The 23,666-nt window shown below is 48.0% G+C and overlaps 3 protein-coding genes and 1 non-coding gene across 13 annotated transcripts in view; 1 reads left to right on the forward strand and 3 right to left on the reverse strand.

Moving 5' to 3' along the window:
* ATP5MF (ATP synthase membrane subunit f) overlaps positions 1 to 23,666 on the forward strand; it is a 616,357-nt gene that overhangs the window by 382,317 nt on the left and 210,374 nt on the right. The gene's annotated exons all lie outside the window — the stretch shown is intronic.
* On the reverse strand, positions 4,397 to 4,498 carry LOC125928682 (U6 spliceosomal RNA). The gene has a single exon (XR_007459737.1). It is a non-coding gene; the product is annotated as a U6 spliceosomal RNA (small nuclear RNA).
* Positions 10,175 to 23,666, reverse strand: part of TRRAP (transformation/transcription domain associated protein) — a 114,088-nt gene continuing 100,596 nt past the window's right edge. For all 10 annotated transcript variants that reach the window (XM_049639240.1, XM_049639241.1, XM_049639249.1 and 7 more), the window contains exons 66-71: positions 21,401 to 21,626; positions 20,288 to 20,505; positions 17,644 to 17,828; positions 13,537 to 13,740; positions 13,256 to 13,450; positions 10,175 to 11,278 (exon numbers count right to left, since the gene is read on the reverse strand). In XM_049639240.1, the coding sequence (XP_049495197.1) occupies positions 10,994 to 11,278; positions 13,256 to 13,450; positions 13,537 to 13,740; positions 17,644 to 17,828; positions 20,288 to 20,505; positions 21,401 to 21,626 (1,313 nt within the window). In that variant the 3' untranslated portion in view covers positions 10,175 to 10,993. The remainder of the gene's footprint in view (positions 11,279 to 13,255; positions 13,451 to 13,536; positions 13,741 to 17,643; positions 17,829 to 20,287; positions 20,506 to 21,400; positions 21,627 to 23,666) is intronic.
* LOC125928569 (elongation factor 1-alpha 1-like) overlaps positions 23,237 to 23,666 on the reverse strand; it is a 657-nt gene continuing 227 nt past the window's right edge. Inside the window, exon 1 of the mRNA XM_049639315.1 lies at positions 23,237 to 23,666. This exon is cut by the window's right edge and continues 227 nt beyond it. Coding sequence (XP_049495272.1) covers positions 23,256 to 23,642 — 387 coding nt within the window. The 5' untranslated portion in view covers positions 23,643 to 23,666 and the 3' untranslated portion in view covers positions 23,237 to 23,255.

Consider the following 23,666-nt stretch of genomic DNA (forward strand, 5'->3'; position numbering starts at 1 on the left):
GCCCAGCAGGGAATCCTCTGGAACCAGACTCCTCAGGAATAAGAAGGAACGTGGGGTTGTAAAGGTGCAGGGTCCAAGTGTAACCACGTCCCCCACAGGCTCAGGCCCGCTGGACAAGAGACCCTCCACTGAGTGCGTCATCCTCCTGAACCCAGGCCCAGACGCACAGACACTCGTCTGTCCACAACAGCTGGCTGAGATGCTGGACTTCCTTCCGACTCAGGCGTCACCCAGGAACAAGAGGTCCCAGGGACTGAGACCAAGAGCACCCGTCCTTCCCTTCGCTCAGGAAAACGAGGATCCTGCCCTCCAGGGATTCTCTCCTCCAGCGGTCTTTGCTGGCCCAACACATACTCCACAGACGATAGAAATGTCTACATCCGGTGCTGGATTCCACCTCTGTCCGCACGGTCCGAGGTGGTGATTTGCCTTCTAACGCAGCAACCGGACGGTCCAGGACCTTACCTAGGTAGCTTTATCTCTGCACTCAAGTAATTTTGAATTTTTTTCTCTTTTAGCCTCCTTGCTTTTTTAGTTCAGAGAGTATATATAGTGGGGTTCAAATTAGAATCTTGATAAAATTTTTCTCAAAATAATGATTAATAACAGAAGAATATTCAAATGCGAATCTTAAAAGTTAAATGATTCCACTTCATTCTATTTGAAGGTAGTATTAATATAGAATTTTTGTTGTTACTAAGTCTGTTAAAATAATCTATAAATAAAGCACTAATTTCTAAGGCAATTTTGACCATTTTCCTCTTTCAGTTTTATCACTGTTACTTACATGATTCCATAATAGCTCAAATGATAGTGTCATAATACTAGAATTCTCAGGACAGGATTTCTAAACGTGCATTATAAATATGTGAATCCTTGGGGCGCCTGGGTGGCTCAGTCAGTTAAGTGTCTGACTTTGGCTCACATCACGATCTCACGGTTAGTGAGTTCGAGCCCCATGTTGGGCTCTGTGCTGACAGCTCGGAGCCTGGAGCCTGCTTCGGATTCTGCGTCTCCCTCCTTCTCTGCCCCTCCCCCGCTCATGCTCTGTCTCCCTCTGTCTCTCAAAAATAAATAAATGGTTAAAAATTTTTTTTTTAATTTTTAATTTACACCTTTGTAAATTATACCTCAATTTAAAAGTAACAAATTTAGGGGCGCCTGGGTGGCTCAGTCGGTTGGACGTCCGACTTTGGCTCAGGTCATGATCTCACAGTCCGTGAGTTCGAGCCTCGCGTCGGGCTCTGGGCTGACAGCTCGGAGCCTGGAGCCTGTTTCGGATTCTGTGTCTCCCTCTCTCTCTGACCCTCCCCTGCTCATGCTCTGTCTCTCTCTGTCTCAAAAATAAATAAATGTTAAAAATAAAATAAAATAAAAAAATAAAATAAAAGTAACAAATTTAAATGAAAGGCCTAGAGAGTGACGTCAGCAAGATGGAGGATTAGAAAGCTCCGGGCCCGTCCCCCCCCCGCCCCCCGACATGTGACAAAGAACCAGAGACCAGCTGAAATACCTTTGCGGGAGCTCTGGGAATCTACAGCAAGTAAGCAAATGCCCAGCCAAGAAAAAGCTACATTCAAAATGATAGAACATTTCAAGGTGTTTTCACGCGCCCTTTCCCCACGTGCTCCCTGGTGTGGCACAGCACGATTTGGGGGAAGTGGCAGCCAGGTCCTGGGTCCCCCTTTTTTACAAACCAGAGAGCAAAGCAGCCTGTCAAGGGTTGTCTGAGGGGCTGATCTTTGGGTCCCTTAACTTGGAGCCCAGTCAAAAGCAGCACAGCTCAAATCTCAGAGCAGAGGAAGCAGCAAGCAGCAGCAGGCATGGCCTGTGGAACCCACAACAGGATCGTCTGCAGACACCCGGCACAAGGTTACTGATTGAGGAACACGATAGGGCACCTGAGGCTCGAGAAGACAGGGGTGGCACTCTCAGGAACATGAAGTCATTCGCTGATTCATTGATTCATTCATTGACTGACTGACTGACTGATCCATTCGTTGTTTATTTATTTATTTATTTATTTATTTATTTTTATTTATTTTTGGGACAGAGAGAGACAGAGCATGAACGGGGGAGGGTCAGAGAGAGAGGGAGACACAGAATCGGAAACAGGCTCCAGGCTCCGAGCCATCAGCCCAGAGCCCGACGCGGGGCTCGAACTCACGGACCGCGAGATCGTGACCTGGCTGAAGTCGGACGCTTAACCGACTGCGCCACCCAGGCGCCCCCCATTCGTTGTTTAAAGTCCAGCATGGTACCCAATGCAGGGCTTGAACTCATGACCCTGAGATCAAGACCTGAGCTGAGATCAAGTCAGATGCCTAACTGACCATCCAGGCACCTCTGGGAAATTAAGGCATTTAAAAGCAGCCAGGCATCCAGGAAGGATTAGGCACACACACAGGCCCCGGGATGATGCACACCCAGATAAAACCCACACCTTTAAGCCCTCATGTTGTGCTGAACAGCAAAAGTCTTCCTCTGCACAGAACCAGTCTCTGAAAACTGGGACATGTTTCAAATGCCCAATTTTCAACAAAATATCACAAGGCAGAAATAAACCATGCTTCAAATAAAGGAAAAAAAACCCAAAGACCCAGAAATGGTTCTTGAAGAAACAGTATAAGACAAAGGCTTAACATTAGCTTATGAACATAGGCTTCTAAGACAAAGACTATAAAGCAACTGTCTTAAAAATGCTCAAAGAGCTAAAGGGAAACATGGGCAAAGAAGCAGTGGAAATCAGGAGAATAGTATATGAACAGAAATTCTGGAGCTGAAAAATATAGTAAGTAAACTGAAAAAAATCCATTAGAGGGTTCACTGGCAGACTTGAACAGGCAGAGGAAAGATTCTGTGAACTTGGGAGACAGGTCATTTGAAATCACTGACTCAGAGAAGCAGAAAGAAACAGAATGAAGAAAAGTGAAGAAAGGCTAAGCGTTAAGCGTTGTCTAGCATACCATCAAGGGGGCGAAAATGGGCACTATGAGAATCCCAGAAGGAGAGGAGAGAGAGAAATAGAGAATTATTTGAAGAAATAATGGCTGAAAACTTCCCAAATTTGAGGACAGACATGGATGTATAAATCCAAGAGGCTCAAGGACTGTAAGGAGGATAAACCCAAAGACACCTATACTGGGGCACATTATAATTAAACTGTTGAAAACCAAAGACATAATCTTCTAAAGCAGCAAGGGTGGCTCACCGTGTATGAGAGATCCCTAACAAAATGATCAGCAGACTTCCTAGCAGAAACCATGGAGACTGGAAGAGTGGTATGATTAAAGTGCTGAGAGAAAAACAAAAACAAAAACAAACAAGCTGCCAGCTAAATTTTCTATATCCAGCAAAACTTCACAAAATGAGGAAGAAATTAAAACATTTCCGGATAAATAAAAGCCAGAGGAATTCATCACCACTAGAGATGCCCTATAAGAAACAGCTTAGGCCTTCATGTTGGAATGAAAGGGTGCTAGACAGTAATCAAAGCCATACAAACATATAAAGTTCTCTAGTAATGGTTAAATACATGGGCAAGTATGGCGATTCGGTTTGTAACTTGACTTTTAATTTGCTACACGACTTAAAAGCCAAGTGTGTAAAACCTATGTTTGTGGATATACAACATTTAAGGATGTGATTTGATACATCAACAACAAATGGAGGGCAGAACTATAAAAAAGTAGAGTTTTTGTATATGGTTGAAGTTGCTATCAATTCAAATGAGATTGCAATAATTTTAAGGTATTAAGTGTGATCCCCATGGTAACCACAAAGAAAATATCTGTAGGATATACACAAAAGCAAATGAGAAGGAACTAAAATGTCCCCACAGAAAAACAAAACAAACGAAAAACCAACTGAATACAAAGGAAGGCAGTAACCGGGTAAATGGGAGAAAAGCTCTAAGACACAGAAAACAAGTAACAAAATGGCAAGAGTAAGTCCTCCCTGGTCAGTAATTAGTTTAAATGTAAATGAATGAGGGGTGCCTGGGTGACTCAGTTAATCATCTGACTCATTTACAAAAATTTTTTAAAGTTTGTTTGTTTATTTTGAGAGAGACGGAGACCACGTGAATGGGAGAGGGGCAGAGAGGGAGAGGGAGAGGGAGAGAATCCCAAGCGGGCTCAACACCGCCAGCACAAAGCTCAACCCAGGGCTCGAACTTATGAAACTGCAAGATCATGACCTGAGCCGAAACCAAGAGTCAGACGCCGAACCAACTGGGCCACCCCACAGTGTCTGACTCTTCACACTGGCTCGGGTCATGATCTCACGGTTGTGAGATCGAGCCCCAGACCGGGCTCTGGGCTGAGCGAGAAGCCTGCTTGAGATTCTCTCTCTCTCCCTCTCTGTCCCGCCCCCAAAATAAATAAATAGATGAATTAACTAATTTGAAAAAGTGAATGTAAACGTATCATCCTTGCACAGGGGCCACGCTAACCTTCTCTGCATCCTTCCAACTTTAGTATATGTGCTGCCGAAGCAAGTGCAAAAGTGAATGTAAACGAATTAAACTCCATGATAATAAGACAGATTGGCAGAATGGATAAAAAACCAGGATCCATCTGCACGCCGTCCACAAGACTCACTTTAGATAGAAGGACACACACGGCTTGAAAGTTAAAGGATGAAAAAGGGCATTCCACACACAACAGTAATGACAGGAGAGCAGGAGTAGCTATACTGATGTCAGACAAAATAGACTTTAAGATAGGAACTATTTCAGAGGCAGAGAAGGGCAGCATATAATGATAAAAAGGTCAATTCCCTAAGAAGACAGAACAGGTACAAACATACACGCACCAAATATCGGAGCTCCTAAACATGTGAAGCCAATATTGACAGAATCAAAGGAAGAAATAGCTCTACAGTAAGTGTGGGATATTTCCAATACTCCACTTCCAATAATACACAGAACAAGCAGACTGAAGATCAGTAAGGAAAACTCTAAACCCATCATACCCAAAAGACCCCTGCAGAACACTACCCAACATAATCCTACATACAGAAAAACCTAAGAAAATACATACCAAAAAATTGTTAGAACAAAAAACAAATATATACCATCTTCCTAAGGAGCCTTTTAGGTATTTTTTATCAAATCAGCCCCCTTAACAGGGGAACAATACTACTCCTGTTGACAAAGTACGGTCTAGGGGTGCCTGGGTGGCTCAGTCGGTTAAGCACCTGAGTTCGCTCGGGTCATGATCTCACGGTTTGTGAGTTCGAGCCCCACGTCGGGCTCTGTGCTGGCAGCTCGGAGGCTGGAGCCTGCTTTGGATTCTGTGTCTCCCTCTCTCTATGCCCCTCCCTCACTCTCACTGTGTCTCTCTCAAAAATAAATAAACCCTAAAAAAAAATTAAAAAAGAAAAAAAAAGAAAGTATGGTCTAGGGGCGCTTGGCTGGTGGCTCAGTCACTGGAGCATGTGACTCTATCTTGGAGTCGTGAGTTCAAGCCCCCAGTTGGGTGTAGAGATTACTTAACGTACATACATACATAAGAATGGAAGTATGACCTAGTGTAAAAATAACGTGTTGTGACGTTAATAACGTATGTAAAAGTAAAAATTATAATATCAATAGCACAGAGAATGGAAGGGGAGAAACAGAAGTTTACTGTTGTAGGATTGCAATGTAAGCGAAGTGGTATAATATCATTTGGAAGCAGACTGTGATACATTTGAGATGAGTACAGTAACTCTAAATAATTGACTAAAAATAATGCATGTTATCCTAAAAGACGTAAAAGTTTTTGTCACCCTACATTCATGAAGTGTAGGAGTAAAAATAGTCCTGAATTGTATTTGGTGTTAAGATTTTTCATCTTTTATGTATGCACGACGTAGGTTCACATGCTTTTTTTTTTTTAGACTTGTCATTCAATTTTGTAATTAAAAATAAGCTAAAGATAAGAACTATCTTACTACTATACAGAATCCTATATAATTATGACTTGTTTAGACTCATATTTCCCAAACTCTTCTGTTTTATAGACCAGTGAAATATACTGACCATAATCAGTAGGCTGGTATATAGTAAAATTTTTTTTTAATGTTTATTTATTTTTGACAGAGAGAGAGAGAGAGAAAGAGAGAGAGAGTGAGAGTGAGAGCATGAGCGGGGGAGGGGCAGAGAGAGAGGGAGACACAGAATCCAAAGCAGGCTCCAGGCTGTCAGCACAGAGCCCGACGTGGGGCTTGAACTCACAGACCATGAGACCATGACCTGAGCCGAAATCGGACGCTCAACCGACTGAGCCACTCAGGTGCCCCTAGGCTGGTATATATTTATTAATTCTTTAGTTTGTCAGAAATGACATAAAAAATTAGTAACAATTATCTGTAACACTAGCATTTCATTTCACGAGGACATTTTAACAGCACAACTTTTCACGATAAAAGACTATGGTTGATTATCCATAAGAAACCTCAACTTTGATGCATTAATTTTTCTCACTTTTCTACTGACGGGCAAAAATTTCAGCACCAACTCATAGATGTTCATAAGCTAGTGTTTGTCACCCCCTGGTTTTCACCCTTTTCTCCCCTCCAGCCCCTGTTAGCTGGTTCATTCACCAGAGGGGCCCAAGTGTCCATCAAAATACTCGTTTCCCCTCCTCAAGTGCCCCATCACCTTTGCAAGCTTATTCTCCCCCATTTAAACTAAAGCTACCTATCTTTTCAGACTTTTTACCATGTTTGTCTGGCAACTAAAACGGTTTTCCCCCTAAGAAAATTTATGCCAACACCATCTTGGAAGAAATGTCTTTTCTTCCTGATAAAAACGAACAAAAAGACTGTTGGAACTAAAAAAGCGAACTCACTGAAGCTGTAGGATACAAAGTCAACACACAAAGATCAGTTGTGTTTCTACAGGCGAACAGTGAACAACCCGAAGAGAAAAGTAAGAAAACAATTCCATTTGTAGTAGCATCAAAATGAATAAAATAGGAATAAACTTAACCATGAAAACAAAACACTTATACACTCAAAACTATACAATTATAAACTGAAAGAAATTGAAGAAGACACAAAATAAATGGAAAGGCATTCAGGTTCATGGATTGGAAGACTTAATATTGCTAAGGTGTCTTTGCCATCCAGAATGATCTACAGATTCAAAGCAACTCCTACAAAAATCCAAAAATAGAAAAATCTACCCTAAAATTAATATGGAACCTCAGGGACCCCCCAACTAGCCAAAACAACCTTAAAAAAGAACAATGTTGGAGGTCTCACACTTCCTGATGTCAAAACATATGACAAGGCTGTAGCAATAATCATAGTTTGGTGTTGACATACAGACATATATAGTGGGTACGCAGCTGACTCAGTGGGAAGAATGAGACTTTTGATCTCAAGTGTTTGAGCCCCATGTTGGGTGCCGAGATTATAATCAATTAATCAATCAATCAATCCAGACATACAGACCAATGGAATAGAACACAGAACCCATAAACAAAGCCCCCTCTTATATGGTCAAATCAAGCATTCCATGGGGGAAAAGGCAGTCTTTCAACAAATGGCACTTGGAAAACTGGATATCCACATGCAAAAGAATGAGGTTGAACCCTCATGAACCCTTTATACCATATATAAAAATTAACTCACAATGGATCAGAGATTTACATGTAAGAATAAAACTGTAAGAATCTTAGGAGAAACATAGGGGAAAAAGCAGCTTTGCGACATTAGGTTCGGCAATGATTCCTTGAACATGGCACCCAAGAGCACAGGCAACAAAAGAAAACCAGATAAATCAGACTACATCAAAATTTAAAACTTCTGCATGAAGGGGCACTATCAACAGAATGAAAGGACAGCCCACAAAGTGGGAGAAAATAGTAAATCATCTATCTGATACGAGGTTAGTATCCAGCGGCACCTGGGTGGTTCAGTCTAACTCTTGATTTCAGCTCAGGTCGTGATCTCATGGTTGTGGGACTGAGCCCCACATCAGGCTCTGTGCTGACCGTGCAGAGCCTGCTTGGCATTCGCTCTCTCCCTCTCTCTCTGCCCCTTCCTTACTCCCACGCTCTCTCTCAAAATAAATATAAAAAAAGGAGGGCAGTATCCAGAACATAGAAAAAACTCCTACAACTTAAAAAAAAAGACCCAAACAACACAATTAAGAAACGGACAAAAGACGTGAAGAGACGTTTCTCCAAAGAAGATACACAAGTGGTCAGGAAGCTCGTGAAAAGATGCTCAGAGTCACTAGTCACAAAGGGAAATGCAAACCGAAGCCACAAAGGAGGTGGACGCCACTCTCCACTGCTAGGATGGTTATTACAACAAAGGAACAAGTGTCGAGGAGGATGGGGAGAAACCGGAACCCATGGCGAGGGTTTAAAGTGGCGCGGCGGCTACGGAAAACCATATGGCAGTCGTTCAAAAAATTAAAAACAGAATTACCGTTTGGTCCAGCAACTCCGCTTCTGTGGGTAGTCCTGGAAGACCCGAACGCCGGGGGTCCCGCAGGTATTTGCACACCGACGTTCACGGCAGCGTCATTCACAGTAACCGGAAGACGGGAGCAATCCAGGTGTCCGTAGACGGACGAACAAACAAAACACGGTATATCCACACGACGCGATATCATCCAGCCTTAGAAAGGGAGTTCTTACACCTGCCATGACACAGAAGCACCTTGATGTATATGCTGAGGGAAGGAAGCCGGGCACGGGACAAATACCATGTGGTTCTACTTACAGAAAATTCCTAGACACATCCAGAGACAGAAAGTACAAGGGTGGGGGCTGGGGGCTGGGGGTCAGTGTTTACCGGGTGCAGAGTTTCAGTTTGGCAAGATGAAGGAAGTTCTGGAGACCGCCGGTGGTGGGGGTTACACGACAATGTGAATGTGCTTTATGTCCCTGAACTGGACACTCAGAAGTGGTTAAAATGGTGAATTTTATGTTTATTTTCCGATAATTAATAAGCGGCTAATAACAGCACTTACCTTGCAATAGTGCTTGGAGAACAAGGGGCACCCGCCACATGAGGCCCCCATAAACAAGCCCGTGCTCTGGCCTCCCAACTCCAGGTCCCTGATCTTTCCAGCTGGAGCTCCGCTGAGGAACACCCTCCTGCCTGTTCGAGGGCTGGCTTTCCTAGAAACCAGGGGCAGCACGGAGGGCACGGTGTCGTGAGCCTGGCACAGAACCCGGGGCCCTCAGTACACCAACTTCCCTTCTCCGAACACCATCCACACACGTCTGCAGCCACCACGCCCCCCGGCCGACTCTCCAAGGGCTACTCCCCACTCTGAGCTGGAAACCCATCCTCTGAGGGCCACCCCCTCGGGGCTCACGGACCCATCTGCCTCTGAGGACAAGCGCCCAGTATAACGGCCCCACCTGCGGCCACCCACACAAACCGGAGCCCCCACGATCGTCTACACTTCTTACGGCACACTGGTTTACATGCCTGGGACTGGACTTCGTGGTGAGACTGCATGAAATCACCTGCAGGCTTCCCCTCTGTGCTTGCCTGGGGACAATGGGGCACAACGAGGAGTAAAAGAAAGGTGATGCCTGGGAAGGGCTTGGAGTTCTGGCCCTGGAAGGGGTCTTGCTGACCAGACTCTGACTTGGGTGAAGCTGTCCTCACAGCAGACGAAGCGCTTCCCAATGGAGTGAGTCCTTAAAATTCAGAATCCTCATTTTACAATTAAAGCAGCAACTGCCATCCCTCCCCAGTCCTGCTTCGCCGTTTCTCATCCTCGGACATGAGTTACACCGTGTGCTCAGGAACTGCCTCCCCCTCCATTCTGCACCGTCCACCCCACCCACAGGATGAAGGATGCACAGGGGGAAGGACACCACGCTGGTGGGGTGGGGCCGCCTCCCCCCTGCATACACAGGTCCCTTGGCAGCCGCCCTGAGGTGGGGAAACCAAGCCGAAAGGGACCAGATTCCCAGACATGTCTCACGCCGTCAGAGTCAGGACCAGCCTCATCGCCATCACAGAAGACGCTGAGCGTGGGTCCGGACCCCCAAGTTCCAAGCCAAGACCCCCTCCCAGGCGTCACCTGTCTGTCCATCCCCAGGAAGCCACCCTGAAGCACGGCTGTGTTGGCCCAGGGGGCTCGGTCCCCGAGGGGCTGAGGGACGCTCAGGCAGAGGAAACAAGCATTTCCATACATGTAAGAGCAGACACATCCTTTTATAAAATATTTATTCTAAAAAAAAAAAAAAAAATCACACTGTACAAATTTAGATAGAACATTCTCAATGCTCATATTTATAAAAATGTGAACATGACAGACTGGAGTGAACGGACAAACTTTTCTTGCTGTTTCTTTTTAAATTAGGAAGGAAAAGGTTTTTTTCCTGGTACAATGATAGTAAATGTCAAGAAGGCGTCCGAAGAGCCAGCCGATGAAAAGCCTCAGATTCACCTGCCGCCCCCGGGGCTCAGTTTTCTCCCGGCGGGATCTGAATCCACCGCGTGAGGAACGGCGTCCCCGCAGGGTGACGAGGCCGTGCTGACCCACATCCAACGCGCAAGGAGATCCCGGAGCCAGTTACGTACAGCATAAAAGTCTGTGCTTAGAGAAAAACCAGCTCGACTTGTTCATAATTTCCTGTTTCTCTAACAAAGTGGGTTTTCTGTACACTTGTTACAAAGGTCTGTACAAAAGCACAAGGCTCCTGTGAGGTGTCATTTCTGAGTTAAAAACGGACAATATAGAATTGTCTCCTACAGTTCCATCTGTACGTTCACACGCAGGAAGGAGTACGATAAAAAAGGTTTCACAAAGAAATTCCAGACCGGAGAGTCCTGGTTCCTGCAAGGGAATTTTAAAAGCCTAGACGTTTCCGCTCTGCCGCCGTTAACAGGCAGCTCCTCTAGAACTCCATTTACCCGCGTTTGCACACGCGCTGTCGGGGCCTCCGTGAACACGGCGGGTGAAGCCGAGAGGAGGCCCAGCAGCCGGCGGGCGTGCTTCCCATTCTGGGCGGCAGGGCGGGCGCGCTCACAGCCACGGGTGCCAGGCGGGGTCCATGCGGCACAGGTTGTCCAGGCTGTTTGCGGCGGCCACCAGGGTGTTCACTTTGCTCTCCCCGCCTTCGAACTGGGCCAAGTTGTGCAGGCGGGTCATGATGGCGGTGACGGCCTTCTGCACCAGGGAGACCAGCTGCTGGCTGTCCATGTTCTCGGGCTGGCCGGCAGCCGAGAGAGGAGAAGAGGTGTCCTCCTGCGTTTTTTTGTGCCAAGCAATGATCTCGTCCCTAAGCACGGTTTTCAGGATGCCATCCACCTGTGCCAAGAGAGAACGAGATGATCCTGGATTAACCAGGAGCGACCCAGAGGGGCAGCTCCCTAAGGAGACGGAGCCCGAGCACAGTGAGCCGTCGCAGCCCGTCAGCCCCAGCACCCGGGCCGCGGTGTGTGCCTGGCGGATGCGTGGGGCTGGCCCCCAGGGGTACAAACCACCTCCTCACTTAGAGCAGCGAGGGCCCAAAGGCACAGGGTTTGGTCTGGTCTTCTGCAAAGCCGGAGCACATGTGTCCAGGGGCACCTGCTGCTGTCACGCTGCTTCCTGGTGCCGAGCGTTTAAATGAGCACCTGCACACCTGACAGGGGCTTGGTTGGGCAGTCCCGTTCCCAGCACCGCAGCTTAGAGTGAACACCCCTTGCCCTTATGGAGGCTCTGGTACTAACAGAGAAATGTTCAACATGCCCGGTGGTGACGGGCACTGTGCAGAAACAGCAGGTAAGGCGGGCTCAGAGGGGTTTGCGGGGGGTGGGGCTGGTGACAAGATCACATTTGGGTGGAGACAGGAAGGAATCAAGTGGGTGTCACAGGACATGTGTCTCACGTCAAGGAGGGCCATCCCCGGGCCTCCGCGGGGCCACGGCACAGACTCAGGTTCTAGCCCCAGCTCCACCTTCTTGCCTGGGTGACCTTGATCGATTTACTTAGCCCTCTGTGTCTCAATTTCCCTGTTTATATACTGGGCATAGTAAGAGAGCCTCCCAGATGTGTTTTTAAAAGACACTCCTGTACAAAATGGTCTATGTTTTAGTGAACTTAAAAGCATCCTCTACATTTAGGCTGTTAAGAAATCTGGGTCCAGAGTTTGGAGAAGGTGGCCCGACTCCTCCTCATCTTGGCCAGCACCATCTACACAAGGAACGATGCACGGTGCTACTCCACATTGTACCAGGCCCGTGAGAAATGGGTAGTGCTTCCTTCTTTGTTCTCTTTTAAGGTTTTCAAAGTAAATGCCAGTGTAAGGACTGCCCTATGATGTTTCCAGAAGTGTAACGTTTCTAAGTGAGGACTTCCTGTTCCAAGCCTTATGCCCCAGCTAAGTGATGGTCACAGCACAGACCGCTCACTCGTGGAAGAGCCACAGGGCCGCTTTTCCTCCTATTCGTACTCCTGTTCCAGGAAGCACTCCTCGCTAACAGACAAGCGAGCACTGAAAGCACAAGATGTGTTTGATGTAAAGTCTGTCTTCACAGTTAAGCATTTAGCTGACAATCTTACAACTGTCCTGAGCAAATTTTTTGGAAAAGCAACTGGTATCTGCAGGCGTCTCTAGACACAAACTGCTCATCTGTGGGGAAAAAAGGTACAACCGGTCTCCTAAGTTAGAAGAAAAATAAGTTGCGTTCAGCCCCCAACCGTGAGGAGAGAATAACTGCAGTGGTGAAGACGGGCTTGGAGTCAGTGGGAACTGGATTCGAATCCCAGTCTGCCTTCTGCCGGCGGCACGAGCTCTGAGCTGCCCACCTTGCCCGCCAGCTGGACAACCGCTGGGAGAGTCTGAGGAGAGGCCACCGAAGCAGCCGGTGCGGTGCTGGGCAGGGACGGCGCCGAGAGGAGGGCAGCGCCATCCCACACCAGCCTGCGGCCAGGGCATGTCCTACCGCCACGACTGTCCTCTAGGACGCATAACCGCGGTGCCAGGAAGGCGGCACAACCCTACAGACAGTATTTCTGCCCTTTTAGAGAAGAAAGATCTACACAAACACAAAACGGATACCAAATGGAATAAACGAAACCGGCAAGCAACAGTGATAGTTGGGAAAATGATCAGTAGAGGCTTCTGACTCCTTTTTGTTAAGTGCTTTGAGACAGCAAAAACTTGAAACGCTGTTTCCAAAATGCAGAAGCTTTAACTGTGCAGCCACAACACTCTCCCTCCGTACTGGCAGACCAGCAGCTGTGAGGCCGCGCGCACACAAGTGACCCCAGCCGCGCGCCACACCAGCCACCGTGGCCTACCTTGAAGTTGGGCTGGGCGAAGCACCGGGCGACAGCGATCATGGAGGCTGTCAATGGGCCGGAGACGCCGATGGTGGTCAGAAACTCGGAAATGTTGGGGGTGAGGCGGAAAGGGACGGGACGGTTGGCATCTAAGTCCCCGGTCGCGTCGTTTATATCAAATCGGAAATAGGCCACGTTCAGTTTGCCGGTGTCCTAAACACCAGAAGGAGACACTTGTGGAACTGAAACCACACAGCAGAGGGGTCTGGGGAGAGGCGCCGTCTCCTCACACCCTTTACCTGAGCGATCTGTAACATCTCGGGGTTGAGTCTATTTAAATGCAAGACGAACTCTGCAAAGCCAATCAGGGCGAGCTGGATGGTGAACATCTTCCGGAACGTCCAGTAGTCCGTGGCGTTGGGGAACGTGTGCAGAGCCCACTCCTTGAGCATGCTGCGTGGTACCATGTTACTCTGAACCTCCTTGAGGATGTCTCGGAGGACCTGCAAGGATAGATCACCCCATGATACCTCCCTCCAATTCGCTCGTTTTTTTTTTTTCCCCAAAAGGAAAACTCTCCAATTGTAGTTTTGTACTTACTTGGCACCAACAGAATGAATTCTATTGAGAAATACGTATGTGATGTTGTCTGACTAAATACAGGGATGTCAATTTCCCTCTAGGGCTCCACACCGTATGCTCAAACCAACACCACTGCCATCTGAATAAAAGCCTTAAGAGCATGATGCGTGATATCTGTCCTGCCAAGAATTTAGGCAAAATCTGAATACCGTAACCTGCTAACCAGAGAAAACGCTACACCGGTTAACAAAAAGAACAAATAGTTGGATGACAACAATTCACACCTTAGACTATTAAAGACGAAAGGTGTGTAACTGAAGGAGCTAGTCTATCAAAGTAGAGCAGGTGTTACACGACACTTTAAAGTGAATTCTGTGCTGGAGGACTCACAACACTATTTCAAACACCACTGATTCAGAGACAGTCTCAATAAAAAGTCTGCCGAGTTAATTCCATTCTTGTTAGACCAAATGGTAAAGGCACAGGTCTGTTCTGGGCTAAGTCCTACCCATGGGCTCTGACTAGCCACTAAAATGCAGGCCCTAAGCAACCAAGAACCACAAAGACCATCGAGAACATTAGCAAACATCAGAAACTTAAAAAAAAAAAAAAACAAAAAACAAACCCTTATATATACCTTGGAAAACTTTTTTAATCTTTCTTTTTTTTAAACGTTTATTTATTTTTGAGACACAGCGAATACAGCATGAATGGGGGAGGGTCAGAGAGAGAGGGAAACACAGAATCCGAAGCAGGCTCTGAGCTGTCAGCACAAAGCCTGACGCGGGGCTCGAACTCACGGACTGTGAGATCATGACCTGAGCCGAGGTCGGACGTTTAACCGACTGAGCCATCCAGGCGCCCCTGGAAAACTTTTTTAAATTCTGGAAATTAAAGGCTTATTACAACAATCTGAGTAGCTTTTACTCAAGGGAAAAAAAAGGCTGAATCTTGTTGACAGTGATCTTTGTGGCAGTTTAATTATACCATTCCCATCTACCCAGCTCCACAGTGGCTTTGCGACCATGACAGCTGTAGAAACCAGCAGCCTAACAGCCAGGAGTGGGCAAAATGCGTTCAAAAACCTCATCTCCAGAGAAGTGTCACTATTTGACTTATCTGGCAGCTTCCTGTGGGTGGGGGGTGGGGCTGGGGGGAGGGGGAAGCCCCATTTATTGGGCTTGTGTCTGATCGAACTTCGAGTTCAGCCAGCGAGGAGCACCCTATCCGACAGGTGTTTGCTGAAAGCAGTCAGTGACGACCACGTCACCCTGCAGATGCCCAAGGCAGCGATACCAGCTGCAGCACAGAAGATGATGGCAGACAAGAGGAAGAGTGAGGGAGTAAGATGACCACAGGAGGCTTCGAAAAGCTTCGATATATTCTTGAGAATCTAGAAGGTCACTAGAAGGTCACGAAAAACCTCAGAAAGCCCAATGCTTCCACTTCTGGTTGACCTTGATCTGCACAAACAGGAAGTAGAAGCTAAGGCAGAACATAAACTACTTGGCCAAGTGGAAGGCATGCCCCTCCCCCCATAGAGGCCCTCAAAAAAGGCGGAAGGAAGACTTATTGGTTTAAGCATTTAAGCATTTAAGAAAATCTGTCAAATCATTAGCTAAATGAGCAGAGACTTCAATGGCTGCATATGGCAAAAACAGAGAATTTACAAATCAGTCCAGGAAAGTCACTAAGCAAACAACAACAATAACAAACCTTAGGGAAAAGGATCTGATTTCTGGAGTTAACATATATTATTAAAAACGTCCAGTTTTCAGCAAAAACGAGATAAATGAAGGCTCAGGAAAACATAGCCAATACACAGGAAATAAAGTGAAACCACTCGTATCAAGTCACTTGCATCCAGAACATACAAAGAATTCTCAGCATCAAAAACAAAAAAACAAATCATACAATTTAAAAATAAGCAGAGGGCTTTAATAAACATTTCCCCAAAGAAAATATGCAAACAGCCAATTAGCACACGAAAAGTTGCTCAACATGACTTGTTATCAACCAAAATGAATGAGAATGACGATAAGAAAAAGAGATAATAACTGTAGGCAAGAATGCAGGGAAAAGAGAACCCTCATACGCTGCAATCACCTGGGAAAATAGTCTGGGAGTTCATGTAATGTTAGACATAAACCTTACCACGTGACCAATCAATTCTACTCCTAGGTATGTATCGAAGAGAAATGAAAACATATGTCCGTGTAAAAATATATACACAAATGCTTACAGTCCTTAGCACGGGCCATAAGTCAAAAAGTATCAACAATCCAAAAGTCTACCAACTGATGAACGGATCAATTACATGTGATATAGTCATACAAGGGACTATTATTAAGCAATAGAAAGGAACAAACTACTGATACCGAAGCAGGGTTCAATTTCACCACTACGGGATCATGACCTGAGGCGAAATCAAAAGTCAGGTGCTTAACCAACTGAGCCACCCAGGCGCCCCTCAACTGTTTTAAAGACAGATTGTGGTCATGACTGCACAACTCTGTGAATATGCCGGAAACACTGAATCGAACATTTTAAAGGGTGAATGTTCAGGGGCGCCTGGGTGGCTCAGTCAGTTGAGTGTCTGACTTGATTTTGGCTCAGGTCATGATCTCATCGTTCCTGGGATCAAGCCCTGGGTCTGGCTCTGTGCTGACAGCACAGAGACTGCTTGGGATTCTCTGTCCTCCTCCCCTACTCACATGTGCTCTCTTGCTCTCTCTCAGAATAAACAATATCACACAAATAGTTTGTAAAACACATGGAACCTCATGTAAATATGTATTTGCAGATAGAGGTCACCAGTTTCCATAATGTCAAAGACAAATAAATGCAGTCTTAAGAATAGAATCCATGCATCTTGCACAAACACCTCAGTACTGTCCTTGGTCCACAGAGTGACCAGGCAGTCACCTACACCCTGATGAAGCCCTGACACCAATTCCCAAGGGAGGCCACGAGGTCTGTCCACAGACACCCATCAACAGACAGGTTCCACTCGTTTTGCCTGCACAAAGGTAGGAGACTTGCAACAGAGCCCGAGGCCCGGACCACCTCAGGCCCTGCCTGTACCCTGAGCACTGCCCAGGCGGGTGAGGCAAGCACCCTGTGGGCTCCATCTTCCTAGAAACAGTCTTCCAGGTCCCAGGCTAACTGAAGTGAGTCCCTGGGAGGATGGAAGCAAGATCAGAGCTTCCAGCTTCGTGGCATCTCTCCTAAAAATCACGAGGCCCTCTCGGGAGCCACAGGAAGGACCACAGTGGCTTTGGGGGAGCAGGCCAAGATAGAGCTACCTTCTGGTGATGCACACAATCCCGCACAAAACCTCCTCACCCAGACCCCCACCTGCCCTGCTTTCTAGCAAGGGCAGGAATCTGCTGGTGGGGACGGCCCTCCACCCACCTGACGAGGCCAGAGTCGCGCGGGACTCCTGTGGGAGGCACTGTGCTCCCACACCGGGCGACCAAAACAACTGGGCCTGACTCGTTTCAGGGCTCGCCACTTTCCACATTTAAGAAAGCATACACAACACAGAGGCCGTGGTTCACCCCGGCCCTGGCCGCAAACCAGAGGAGCGTGAACGCGGACTGGATAAGCAGCCTCATGTCCCTCAGAGCAGGTCTGGCTGCCAGAGGAGTTTGCCGTCAAGTTATTCTGCAGCAAACGTCACCACATCAGGGGCCATGGTCGCCTAATTCTGACCACTCACAAGTCCAATGAGGGAGAAAGGTCCCTCTCAACCGCCCGCTACCCCTCTAAGCGCTCGTGTCGGGGGAGCCCCGCCACAGAGCGCGGCCGGCCCGATTCGGTACCTGGTGGCTGGCCTGGGTCCCGCGTGCCTGCACCGTGGCCAGTCTGTCATAGTAGCGGGAGATGGGGTTGTCGTGCTCGATGCCCTTCTTCGCACAGCGCTGCTTGTAGATCTCCACGAGGGAAAGAGAAGAGGGGTTGTCCTCCACGAGGCGCATCTGAGGGGACACCGCCACAACTCGAGGAACTGAGGAGAAAGGAGGAAATGACTGAGACGACGCCAGGGGGCAGCGCTCGACTCCACTTCCAGGGCCGTCTTGGGAGGAGGTCACTCGGCCCTTCACGAGCAGAGGACGGGGGTCGGGGGAAAGCTGAAGTCCCACACTGCCTACCCACTCAGCACGTGGCACGAAGCCCAATCTGCTGAGCGACGGAGCCTGAGCCGCCAGCCCCTTTTGCTTAAGACACAGATGAACGGAAATTCTTTAGAAAGCAATCTTTAAAAATCGGAGACTGCCAACCTCGTCCGCTCTTCAGAGGTCCCCCTCCATCGGCACCCTGTCAGGAGAAATCAATCCTCCCACTCACTCCGAGGCAGGAGTGTGATTTTGTCAGGCGGTCTTCTGGCATCGGGGATGGCTGGGCCCCGTCTTCAGGAAATCAGGAAAACGATCCCTCACATCGTTTTCTGTGCCTCAGATAAGTTTCCAGAACCGACCTGGTCATTCTGCTCAGTCACTTTGTGGAGCTGTATGGGCAGTGATGGGCACTCTTTATGAAGCAATTCACCCCACATGAGGATAACCCACGTCATGACCACACTCAAGCAGAAAGTGTTGGGTATGGCTGCCCTGGAGCCAGACTGTCCACACTCACATCCCGAGGTCTGTTTTCCCAGTGACGTGACCTTGGGAATGGTCACTGGACTTGTATGAACTTCAGTTTCTTCATTTATAAATGGGACTACAATATGTACCCATGGGGTTGCTGGTAGATTAAATAACACTTTAAAGATATTAGATCAATGGGGTACCTGGGTGGCTCAGTCGGTTAAGTGTCCGACTTCAGCTCAGGTCATAATCTCACAGTTCCTGAGTTCAAGCCCCGCATCAGGCTCTGCACTGACAGCTTGGAGCCTGGAGCCTGCGTTGAGTTCTGTGTCTCCCTTTCTCTCTGCCCCTCTCCGGCTTGCGCGTGCTCTCTCTTTCAAAAATGAACAAATGTGTGCTCGCTTTGGCAGCACATATACTAAAAATGAGCAAATGTTTAAAAAAAAAAGTTTAAAAAAAGTTAAAAAAGATATTAGATCAAGGAAATATTAAAACTTTTTTTTTTTTTTTTTTTTAAAGCAAGCTCTATGCTCAACGTGGAGCTTGAACTCACAACCCTGTGATCGAGAGTCATATATTCTACTGACTCAGCTAGCCAGGTGCCCCTGAAGACATTTTGTTGAAGATATTTTGTAGAAAGCTGAATAATTTCCAGAAGATAGCAAACGAAGTGTGCCAGCACAGGGTCATGGCAGCAGCCGCACTGGTGTTGCGGGGGTGGGGAGGGAGTGGGAGCTATGACCCAGTATCTGCACCAGCCTGTCCCTAGGCCACAATAACTGCTTGCGCCTGCCCTGAGTGTCAGCGTGGTACGTGTACACAAACACACCCTCCCCCTCCAAATACACACACACACACACACATACACACACGCCTCTGACTTTTAACGAACATAGGTTTAATTTGGTCTAAGCTCAGTCAAACCACAGCTACTGGCTTGTTCCATGGTTTCAACCCATAAAGACATCCCACAGTGACTCAAGGGCATGTATTTGGACTGTCATTTGGTGCTGACCAAGAGGTTGTTTCTTTGGAAAAGACAAAGAATCATCTATTACCCACAGATGTAATCAACACTACAGATCACATCATGTGCATGTTAAAATGCATACAGTTTTCTGTATACTCTAGTTCCTCAATTGACTTATTTGGGGGATAGTGAACTTTAGGGTGAAAGATTTTAAGTCAAAACGGGTTGGATTCTTAGCCATCAGAAGAAAGTTCCCTATGGGACTGGCTAATATGCATTGCAGTAGGCTCCCAACCTCAGAGGTTAGATGCTAAAATGTTTCGACCGTGGTTCTCTTCTCTAAGCGGGATCACAGGCATCTCATCTCTGCCCGTTACAGACAGAAACGGCTCGCTCATGAACCACCCAGGACAACTACGTATGGAAAGGCCTTACTCGGAGGCTACTGGTGGCCACCTGGCCACGATTTCTGTGGCGTTCACAGGCCTTGCTGACTTTCCCTTGCACCGCATTTCACTCCACGAAGGCTCGCTCCAGCAGGGGCCGTGCAGTGCACTGTGAGTTCCAGGAGTCGTTTGAAGACCGCACTTAAACACACTCACAACACGCTGCTAACACGCCCACGACAGGCCCGGTGCCAGTGCACGTTTCCCCAGAGCACGGGTTCCGGGCGAGGGAAACCAGCAGCGCGCACAGGCAGGCAGGCACCCCCCTTTCCCAAACACTCATCAGAGCACCCGTCTTGCAGTGAGAAGGGAGCAGCTTCTTCACGGCACAGGGTCCTCATTCCAGAACCCTCCCTGCTTGGTGAGCTTCAGGGCATTCTCAGTTCCCCAGAAGGCACACGGGAAAATCCGCAAAGGCTAACGGGACCGGCTGTGTGCCCCCAAAGCGCACCTGTCATACCTGTGAAAAATAAGTGCCTCTTTGTGGTTTCCTTTCTCTTCTCCAAACAGGGGTTCAGCAGCCGGAGCAGCTGCAGGACGCGCTCCTCTCGCCGGGACTCCGTCAGGCAGGCGTCGTTCATGACGAGGTACGGGTAGATCTTGCCGTTGTGCCCGCGGATGTACAGTCTCCTGGCCGCCGTGTTGTGCTTCTGCACAATTTCCACCCTGGGCATAAACCTGCCCAAACAAGCACACGATGAAACACCAACTCCCCTTCCTGAGGCTCGACTTCCAATCCTCTTTGAGAAGAAAAGGGAACTTTACAAAGACAGCACTCGGAATCGTCACAAAAAGACAGAACGCGCGGCTACAGAGGGTCACTCTGACCAGGTTTAAATGGTACGACGGGGTTTTATGACGTGGGGGAAGACATCGTGACACAGGGAAAATCAAAGGCGGAAGAGCAGAGGACGCTGTCGTCGTAAAACAATCGGGCCCCGGGCTCCGGCTTCAGGGGCTCCAGATGGGCAGCTGACTGGGCTCTGAGCACCCAGCCACAGAGCCGGGGGACAGGACGGTCTGGCACAGGGGCCATGGGGAGCAGCTGCCCCAGGAGCAGGCGTGAGGATGGACACACCCTCGCCCTCACCTCCCTCCCGTGCGCCCTGGCTACGGACGGAAGAGGAGGAGCAGGGTGGGCGGCCGGAAGAGGGAGTCAGATTTGGAGGACTGGGAAATCCAAGTCCAGATGCACGAGAGAGCAGAGCTCCGGGTCTGATTACGACCATTTGTTACCACACCTTCTACGTTTAAAATAAGATACAGTATACACACTAATAAATTTTATAATTGCCCAATTCTGCTTTGACTACTAAGCTTTAAAAGTTTTACAGACCGATAACCTTTCTATCATGTCCAGTTCTGTGGAAATTAGAAAAGAGACTTTTAGAAACAAAAGAAACACAAAGGGGACACAAGCAAGACATTTACCCCATCAGTTCGACCAGAACCCTCTACCGTGCTTGATGGCTCAGATCCGAGAACAATCTCTCGTTCTCCCACTTCAGGGGCCAGAAGTAACCAGAACGGCAGCCCCAGGTCTGCCCTGAGGCCAGTCGAGCGGCTCACTTACCTAGCAATCTTGATGTAATAATGTGTCGGCTTTGGCATCAGAAATTCCCCTGGAATTTCTACTTCAGCGGTCTGTGCTGAGAAATTGCTCAAAAACCGGCACTTTTCTTCTATGAGGAAGAACTTTGGAAGCTGCTTGGTTTTAGCCTCCAGGATTTTGATCCACTTTTTCAACTTAGAGATAAGATTATGTAGCTTCATGGATCCTGGAACGCTGAAGTCAAAATCTTCAAAATAAAATGCAATTAAAAACATTTTTAGTCATCTGGGGTGACCCGGAATTCACTACAAAATCACGCTCAAGAGCGTCCCAGAGAGGAAGCAGGGATGTTTTACTCTATACCTAACCTGGAGCAAAGCATTTTTGCCTCTCCCACTCTTTAAAGTGTAAGCTGAAGACTGACCGAGTGATGGGGACCCTCAGGTGGGACCGGTCTCCCCCCAAGGCTGGAGGAGGGAACACATGGAGCGCCGACAGGAAGCCTCACCCCCAACTGTCACAGGTTCCTTTCAGGAAAGGATGCGGGGAGCACCCTGAGGGGCACGGGAACCCAAGGGGCCGGCAGCCCTACCTGAGAGCAACCACCACAGTGAGGGGCCAAGGCAGTAATCCAATCCAGGCAAATGCTAGGTTATAAACCGGTTCATCAGAAGACATTTAGACAAGAAACTAAAGTGCCAAACATGGAAAGCATGCATTTTATATTTAAACAAATAAAAATCCCAGATGACTGTGTTCCTCAGATTTTACTGAGACTCAGTATTGAAAAGGCAATTAAACTGAAAAGTCCGTCTTCAAAAAAGACCTCAACCCCACACTGATGAGCGCCACTGGTGGGAGGGGCTCCACGTGACTCTCGCTCACAGGAGCCCGAACATCAGGATAAGCCGCACCGTTTCTGTGGGAAACGGACCCCGAGGGAGCCACCATCCTCGCGCCGACAGGACCGGGATCTGTGATATGGCAGGGTGACCTCTGCACTCAAGCCGAAGGGCTCTCCGGAGCCTCTTGCAAACGCTCTTCTGCAGAGTTAGGTCGTGTGGGGTGAGCCTGGTGCAGCCCTGAGAGGCACGCCCAGCCCAGACCCCGGTCCCCTATCCAACTTGCCTCCCCTACCAGGGTGCTGCAGGCTGGACCGATGCAGGAAGGCGATCGGGGGTAACCGATGTGCCCGGTGAGGGCCCCATCGACACCTACACGGGCGGCCCAAAGGCACCAGAGGGGCTGCGACCGTCCAAATGCAAACCCAGCCTCCGCACACCCAGAAGCACCGCAATCCACAGAACCCCGGGTCAGCCCTGTGGCCACGCCCACCTCCACCCTGAATCTGAACACCTGGCCACCGACCCGCTCTCCACCCCCGTTATTACGTGATTTCAAAAACGCTTCGTAACAATCTCTCGGCAGGCATCCCTTTGAATTGGCTTTTCACACTCGGCATAACCCAAGGCTCGTCCAAGTCACTCAATCAATGGCTAACTCCATTCTGTCAATCTTAAGCGAGCACGGATGCATCACACACTCCCCCTTCTTTTTTTTTTTTTTTTCCTCATTAAACTTTTGTTTTAATGGGTCTCAAAATTCTGTGACAGATTTTTGGTCCAAGTTGTTTCCATTAAAAAGTACTGATTTTAAAAACTAATAACTTAAAACTGCCACACACACACACACACACACAAAAAAAAAACAAATGGTCCACAAAACATTCTCCTTTCCTTCTGAAGGTTTTACAATGCATTGTTATCATTAACCAGTCTTTTACTATTAAACTTAAATGGCCAATTGACACAAACAGTTCTGAGACTGTTCTTCCACCACTGATTAAGACTAGGGTGGCAGGTATTGGGGATAATATTCATTTAGCCTTCTGAGCTTTCTGGGCAGACTTGGTGACCTTGCCAGCTCCAGCTGCCTTCTTGTCCACTGCTTTGATGACACCCACAGCAACCGTCTGTCTCATGTCACGAACAGCAAAACGGCCCAGAGGAGGATAGTCAGAGAAGCTCTCAACACACATGGGCTTGCCAGGAACCATATCAACGATGGCAGCATCACCAGATTTTAAGAACTTGGGACCATCTTCCAGCTTTTTTCCAGAACGACGGTCAATCTTCTCCTTCAGCTCAGCAAACTTGCAGGCGATGTGAGCTGTGTGACAGTCCAGCACAGGTGCATATCCGGCACTGATTTGGCCTGGATGGTTCAGGATAATCACCTGAGCTGTGAAGCCAGCTGCTTCCATTGGTGGGTCATTTTTGCTATCACC

This window comes from Panthera uncia, chromosome E3, assembly GCF_023721935.1.
Source record: "Panthera uncia isolate 11264 chromosome E3, Puncia_PCG_1.0, whole genome shotgun sequence".
NCBI lineage: Eukaryota > Metazoa > Chordata > Mammalia > Carnivora > Felidae > Panthera > Panthera uncia.